Raw genomic sequence first — 8,447 nt, 5'->3', positions numbered from 1 at the left:
AAATTTGATTCATTCTTTTTATTAACCAGTATCATGAAAAGGCAGCAGTGAATTGCAAAACCACCAAAACCCTTCTACACACACTTTCATCCTGATATTTAAAGAAAACTTTTGTATTTTATTGCACGCGCCTTAATGAGAGAAGCTTATGGGTCTTTTAAAATGAGGAACACTTTTAGAGTGTCACTAAACACTGGTGGTTGTTTGCCCTCTGTCGAACGCGCACTGGAGGTCATAGCTCATCCACTTCTCAGAGGTGCCTGAACAGGTGAGTCACAGTCGCACTCTCTGCGGGCATGTTAAAGCAGGAGCTCCGCTCGCCCTGCGTCGTCGTGCGTCTTTGTAACAGCAGCAGCAGCAGCAGTGCCGTTTCCGGCTTTGAAACGTCATGGATATTTTTAGATGTGTCTGCGTTCCAGTCAAATCGTTCTGACACAACGTCAAAATAATCTCCCGACGCCAAATTCTCTGGAGTAAACTAATCTCGGGATGTCATGTCAAGAGGCAACCTTTGTCCGACGCAACATTTAGGCAACTAGTTTAGCCATTATACAGACAGTAACAGAACCGGGGGAATGCATATGTTTAAAATACAAAAGTTTGATGCAGATGGAACTGACAATGGCCACGGAAAACGTGTGGAATATTGTTTCTGGTATTGAACTTGAGAAAATACACGAGAGAAATAAATGAAGTTATTGAGTCAATGGTTACAGGATGATGATTCATATGTAGTTATAGACATACGTTTTTTAATTGTATTGTCTAAACTTTATTACTCTTTATGGCTTAACTGCATCATCGTGTGCTTTATTACTATTTGTCTTAAAGGATCACGAAGAAGTGATGGCGCAATAATCCAAGCTGTTGCTTGTAGTACAGGAGTTATGGAGTGGCCTGTCAAACTAGCATATACGTGGCGCCATCCTGTGGTGTAGGGGTCTACTACACTTGCTGCTTGTTCAAAAGTCCAGTGAAAATGTAGGGGGAACATTGTTAGTGTTAAGAAGTGCGCATAATATAAGACAAGTGACAAGCCTCGTATATGAAAAAACTATCATTTATTTCATCACTGTTTTACACGTCATTTCTTATGAGCACCATTTCATCAGAATTTCACAAAATCGCACACAGTGTCTGAATGATTTTGATCAGCATGAAAGTATTTACAAAGAAGATAATATAATATTGCAGTTTTTACCTAAAAAACAAACAAACAGGGATTTTACTACAAGTTGGCACAAATAGTGAGAACAAATACAGTGGATAGCACCAGGTTGATAACTTGCTAGACGTCTTACTGAAATGATACATTGGTTTGATATAAAACTGTACAGTACATATGTATGTGAGTGTTGTATCAAAAAGAAATGTGTAATGGCACAGGTTGGGATGACTTTTAAAGCTGAGCCTTTATGTGTAAACATACAGTCCTTAATATTCATATTGATGCAATAATCCTGGAACCTTTCTGATGAAGGAGTTCCACTACAAAGACTGTCAAGTCTCAGCAGATTCCTACTTTTTATAATATAGATACACCTGATTTGAACAATGTTAGACCAAAAGGGAACATGTGTTTGACAGTAAATTTGTCATCTGACATTGTACTCCAGCAAAATCAAAACAGTGCTACCCATTTTGAATATAATTTTAAGTTCATATTCACAGAGCAGGGAATAATCATGCTATAGGAGGGCACTGATGAACCTTGAATCATTGCGGGAGGCAGGTGCTAGTTCTGAGAACTATAGTCCAACACATAAAGATTATTCAAAACATAGTGCTGTGCAAAGATTGTCATTCTTTTTGTAGCTCACACATGGAGCTCCATTAACTACTTGAACTTCTAAGAGAAGAAAATGAGAACCTCATCCATATACAGTATGCATGTATTTCAAATGCAGATAAAATATGGATCAAGGCATACACCATTGCACTTGTGGTTCTGTGAAATACAGTACTATCAGCTTGTATGATATTTGAGATTAATAGGTGTTTCAGTGGCTTGACTGTACGTTCATGGTAATCAAGTTAGTAGTCTATTATATAGTTGAAGTCACTAACATGAAACAGAACAAAATGTGCGTGTCAGATACAGCATAGACATTTTATATAATGTACCAGTCAGGAAAACCTACTGAAATATGACTACAGAACAAAAAGTACAAAGAGCCCTTTTTTAAATTCTTGATACCAAAGTTTCTTTTCATCACCGTCTTCAAGAAGCCTCACGTTATACAAGGTAATTCTTCAAGGAACGCAGGCTAATAAATTCATCTTCTTCTGTATCCCTTCACCGAGGGATCTATTTTTTGTTTATCTCCATGGCTTGCTCTCAAGTCTGTTGGACTCTAACCCAGAGCGTCTTCTGAACGGTTCGCCTGCGCTGTGAGACACTCTCGGGAGCCAGTGGTGACAAGTGTTCTTGTGCATGTTATCTGGCATTGTCAGACTTGCACTATTCTGTCAGACCCGGCGGAACACCTCAAATAGGGAAGCAACAGCATGCATGCGGTAGAAAAGGTTCAGAGGAACGGCAAAATTGAGAACTGTGGTCCATATGCTGAAGCCGTAGGTCTCCTGTTCCAGCCCGTTGTCGTACTGTGGCCGGCAGCCAAAGGCGGGAAGGATCCACAGCTGGAAGAAAAAAAGAAATTATATTTTGTTATAACAACAAGCTGTTATTTCTGTGTCTGATAAAGAGACAGACACAATGAAGAAAATACTGTGAGAAAAGGAAACTTGGATGGTCAAATCCAATTTGAATTCTATCTTTAAAGGAATAGTTCAACATTTTGCAGTATACTCATTCATTTTCTGATGGAGAGATTGATTGATACCACTCTCACATTTGTCAGCTAAATATGAAGCTATGGCCAACATCAGGTGAATTTACCTTAGCATAAAAAACTGAAAACAGCTAGCCTTGCCAGAAACAGCTAGTCTTGCCAGAAAGTAAAAACGTCAATATGCTGTTTTACATGTTACTAAAATTTTACTGTGACCAGTAAACCTGTTGTTTCCACTGGTTACCGGGCAACGGCTTAGAGCAGACTGGCACATAACCCCTCATTCTCATGTAACTCTCAGCTAGAAAAATGCTCACCGAAATGTTGCACATTATCAGAAAGACGGCGATGTTCTTCAGGATTTGCCTTTTAATATTCGGGGCTTCCACTATTTTGTTTCCCACAGGCAGGGGCACCTCAGAAGGTTTCCTTGGACCGCCGTACACCTGTCCGTTCTCTTCGTGCTCATTTTCCATGGTGACACAGGTCCTGTCAGGAGTCTCATAGGCTCGATTGATGATTCCATTGTATGGTGGGGCCAAAGAAGAAGTCACTGAGAAAATTTTGGGAGAAGCCGGTAATTCTGGGTCCTCCCGCTTTCCACCCTCCTGCTGACGGTAAAGAGACTCTATGATGAAGAGGTTCTGGACATACTTCTCCAACACAATGAGCAGAGAGTAGATGAGGTTGGTCCAGCGGTAAGGAGGGGTGCTGTTTGTTCCCACAACAGCCACTATGCTGCACCAGGACATAAGCCAGGAGCCAACAGAGGATCCAAACAGCAGCTCTGTATCCAGCTGTCTGGACGGGTTCTTTGAGGTGTCCAACGGCATGTGGTCCGCTCGGTATATGAGCAGACCTGAAGCACCGGCAGAGCACATGAACACGAGCATGACTATGCCATAAATGTAAAACATAGAAATGGCTGACTGACGTGTTTGGAGGGATTGCTCCACGTTGGTGATGTAAACAACCAGGATCCCGATGGTACTGGCCAGGGCAAGTAGACCCAGAATGGGGCCTAAGGTCAAGCCCTGGGTTTTTGTAGTCAGCCTTTTCTGGTTTGAGGAGAGATCAATGGTCCGTCCAATGTTCTTCCACATGACAAAGAGCATGGCGGAGACAAAGATGTGATACTCGATGTTGAAGGGATAGAGATAGCTGAGGGTGCTGGAGAACATGGAGCAAGTGCTGGTGGTGCAGTTACAGGACGGCTCCGAGTGATCTGCAAAAACCAATCAAAAACAGATACAAATGCATGAGAGATCAGAAAGAGGACTGTTTTTATGCTGCTATTACTTGATGCTTTTTGTCAATGTTTTATAAATAAAACATCGTCCAACTATCAGGCATTGATACCACAGCATACCCCTGTTTTGTTTGTATAATCTATTTCATGGGATGGGGACATTTACATCATAGACTTATAGACTTTACCTCGTGATGGAATTTCATCTTGACATACTGATGCTTTAAAAGTCTTCAGGTAAAATTATAACCACCAAACATTATTCTGTGTTTAGTGGAATGTATTTCAAATGTTTCAACAGAATCGTTTTAAAATGCAGATCAGGCTTGTTGTGTGTTTAGGTCAACTGCCATCTCATTTTCACAGATTAACACAGTCTCTTCTGGAAGATTACCTCTGAGCACCTCCAGCAAATCAGCTGAGAGAGGACTGCTTTGCTCACATGCAGAAAGAATAGAAAGAAAGAAGTTCACATTTATCTCCTAATCCAGTGTTTCCCGAACCTTTTTTGTTTGTAACCCCTTATTACTGTGTGTGTCCTTGTGAACTCACTAGTTGTGACCAATTTCACTAAAGTGTTTTTTTTTCATTTGAATGTTTTTTTTGAGGCCAGAAGAGGTAAAATTATCCAGTAGTCATTACAGTAGTGGTTACTATCCACACAAATAGTAATAATTAAATTGTTTATCTCAGCTTTTTAATTGTATTAATTATCTTGTGACTCCTTGCTGGGGTCCTGAAATCAATATTGGGAACCACAGCTTTTTGCTAATGCTTCCCACTCCAATAATCTGTACCACCACAACAACAAAGCTAGAACACTATTTCTATAAGCTCTCACTAAATTCAAAGCAGACGACGGCCTGCTTCCATTTAGATTATATTTGGGGCCTCGAGAACTGAAAGTAGAGACATGGACTGAGAGATGTTTTTTTAATAAAGATATGGGCCACTCCATACAAACTTTTAATAGTACCCTTCGATGGTCAGTATTCAGTCATATTCTAATCATTTGAACTTGAACTTTCACTCTTGAGCCAAACTCTTCAACATCTCAGATGCTGATGGCCAAATGTTGATGTTAAGCTTGTTACTCTTTGTAAACCCCGCCACAACTATGGTAATGCTGTTGTCCTCTAGAGATCATCTCAACCCTGCCATGTGCCCCCTCAGCCCCTCCTACCCCTCATCCCCCAAAGGCCACCACTATGGTCCTGCACCCTTTAATTAAAAAAGGAACAACAGTCAGGGTGCAGCCAGCCTCACAGTCAGCCGGATATGAGGAGGAGCAGCCGAGCCCCCCAACCCTAGGCTTAGATGTATCAGTTACTGTAATTGCAGCACCCATGGGAGTAAGCAGCCTGGGACAAAGCCGTCTGAGGTCAAGCGGGGGGTTGCCAAGGAGAGTGGTGGTGGCTGAAGTGTGGGGAAAGGGCTGGGGAGGGGGCCCCAGCACTAGCAATGCTGTGTGTCTCCTGAAACCTAATAGAGAGACGTTCGACACAAACAAGACCTGCTGAGCTGCCGAGCTAACCTCCCTTCCCCTCGCAACCCTCCTCTCCTCCTTTTTCTTTTATCCATTGAAGTGAGCTCTCAAGTGGACTATTGTACTTTTCATCCAGGTACAAGTCAGCAATCGACCCCTTGGCCCTTACCTATAGTGAGGTTTCTGTAACCCAGGGCAGAGAGTCTTCTCATATGGTTGTTCAAGAAGTGCTCAGCCTCTGACATCACACCGTTGCTCCACAGGAGGAGGTTGGTAAAGACTGCATGGATCACACCAAATCTGAAAAAACAAACAGTTGAAAACAAGATTAATGACCAGCCAGAAAATAGCATGTGTTAAGTGTTATGATTCAGTTTACCTTAATGTGCATGCATGCAGATTTCATATTTTACACATTCTTTCATGACTAAATTGATATGAAAACAACTGAACTCTTTCAAAGTAAAATGTTACATATTTCACATACCTCTCAAATGTTTCAAAACTCTTGATGACGTCCTTGATGTGAAACCAGAGAAAATACACCTGAACAAAACCAAAAACAAAGTCACAAAAGCTTACTATGATGACTTGACCAAACATTATCCTAAAATAAAGCATAGTAAAACATATTTGATCAAAGTGCAAAAATATACTGAATATAAAACTATTTAAGTCCCTTTCCCCTGTCAGATGCAATTGCACTAAAGCATGGACAATGATAGGATTATATTGTTGCAGCAACTGTGTACTTGCCTGAGCAACAAAGGGCACATTATTCAAAGACCTACCTGGTTAAGTGGTGCACAGAAAAAAAAGACACAGTGTCTAACACCGCTGAAAGATTATCACTTTGTTGAAATTAAAGCGGGGTTGTAAATTTACCTGTGCTATGGTGTGAGTTGCATGGATGACAGGATATACCCCGAGCACAGCCGACACACAAGACTGATAGCCAACATAATACCCGATTCGGAAGGCGTCCATGATCAGTGAAAGCAGTGCAAGTAGAGTCAAACCACCTACAAACAAAAATAAATATTAATGAAGTTGACATTTGAAGAAACAAACTTATTCAATATTTCCTCAGGGTTTAATGGTAAAACCAATCACTTTTCAGGTTTTCTTGAGCCTCACTTTTCAAACCCCATCACATAAGGATGATGTACTATTATTAAATTATTACTGGCATACTGAAGATGACATTTTAAAACTCCAAATACATGGAAAGGTTCCCATTAATTTGCTATTTGACGCATTTCCTGCTATAATCTTACTAACCTCTTATCCAGCATGTGGTGGCATGGACATCTCTCTCAGTCCGCGTGTTCTTCCGTCTGTCTCTCACCAGGATGTACCACATCATCCAAATCAGCTGGAGGATCATGAGGCCGGTGACAAAGGACAGCAAGTGCTCTTCCTGGACAGAGGGGCCATGGTTCGCGATGGCCAGCATCAACGCCGCACCGATAAGCAGCAAATTGGCCCCGTACTGCCCGCTGAGGATCTCTGCGTTCTTCCTCGGGTAGTCCCCTGACAAACTGAGCTTTAGTTTGGTGAAAATCTTCTTTTCTTGCTCAGAGCTGGAAGACGAGGAGGAGCTGTGACAATACTTGTTTAGGCACATAATATCCAGGCCGCTGTGTTCCACCATGGTGGGAGAAATGTATGAAGATCGCAGTGCCGAGAGAAGAGTAAAGTCAAAGCCGCGCGCTATAAGTGCATTTGAGGGAGGCCAGGTGCGTAACGTGTTGCTACAAGGTGGGGATTCAGATGGATAGGTACAGTGCCAAACATGCTCATTCAATCTTCAAGGTCCGGCTCAGTGGTCACGTAGTTTCAATGTCCAGCCTCGCTGAAGATGGACTTGATAGATGCCATTGTCATCTTGTAACCCTGAAACTGAAATATCTAGTCGTGTAACTGGCTCACCGAGTCACTGAAAATGGGAGATTGCGTTTCAGTCTTTGGTGATCCCAGACCCCCGTCCTCTTGAAACTCCCATATGTTTCTGAGAAATCACTGAGCCTGCTGTGCCAACCATTCACCACCTAAAGAAGCAAAAACGCTAAGCACGGAATTATCCACAATAACAGAAAAAAGGAGCCCAAATCCTCAGTGCCGCTGCCAGACAGTCTTTCCAGGTCCGCTGAAATCCTCTCAGGGTGGCTATCCGGTGTTAAGCACACAGGCCTATACGAGATGAAAAGGAAGATGGCATTTCACAAACCTGCGATTTTAACATGGTGAAGGCAAGTGACCTGTCCTGACAGCGCTTCAAATCCACGGTGCCACCAACTCAGCTCCTTATGCCCACCTGTGTTTGAGATGTGGTGGCAAAACAAAGTTTGCTTTCAAGTTGAGAATTAAAAAAAGAATCAGATTTCAGTGGTGAAAGTCACAGTAGCTGCTTGTGAGTGGATGTCAGAAAAGAGAACAGTGATCAGCACTGAGAGCTGTTATTGGATATGACCATGTAACCTCCGGTTCATTATATATAGCCTGGGCGGATTCGCGCAATCAGCATAACAATAGGACTGGTGACATGTGTTATTATTACTGGTGTATTTGAAATAAATCTCCTGCATAGTTAAAAAGTTAATCACAATTAATACGTGACTTTAATAAACGCAGACTGATGACTGAAAAACCCCAAACAAAAACAAATGATAGTAGTAAGTAAATGATTGGACAGGTCCCTTGTTTGTTGAGAGGATCCTCGCATTGAAAACTTCTGAAGAAATGTAAATGAAATAAATAATGCTGACCCTACCGTCTGAATAGCAGACCATCTAATGATACGTATTTACAAAATATTATTTTCACGTCAAGATTTATTCAAACAATGCAACTTTCAATAGTTTTAATGTGTATTTTGAGTCTTTTGAGAAGATAACCATGCATTTCAAACGTAAACACA

At 41.6% G+C, this 8,447-nt stretch overlaps 1 protein-coding gene across 1 annotated transcript; it reads right to left on the bottom strand.

Moving 5' to 3' along the window:
* Positions 1–2,469: 2,469 nt before the first annotated feature.
* On the bottom strand, positions 2,470–7,181 carry otop1 (otopetrin 1). The gene is made up of 6 exons (XM_053315114.1): positions 6,809–7,181; positions 6,413–6,549; positions 6,015–6,073; positions 5,697–5,827; positions 3,110–4,017; positions 2,470–2,640 (listed from the first exon to the last, which is right to left on the bottom strand). Exons 1-6 carry the CDS (start codon positions 7,179–7,181, stop codon positions 2,470–2,472), a joined length of 1,779 nt encoding a protein of 592 aa, XP_053171089.1.
* Between the last annotated feature and the right edge of the window lie 1,266 nt (positions 7,182–8,447).

Source organism: Scomber japonicus, chromosome 3 (genome assembly GCF_027409825.1).
Source record: "Scomber japonicus isolate fScoJap1 chromosome 3, fScoJap1.pri, whole genome shotgun sequence".
NCBI lineage: Eukaryota > Metazoa > Chordata > Actinopteri > Scombriformes > Scombridae > Scomber > Scomber japonicus.
The sequence above is the reverse complement of the archived record's forward strand: the minus strand, read 5'-3'. Positions and strand labels throughout refer to the sequence as shown.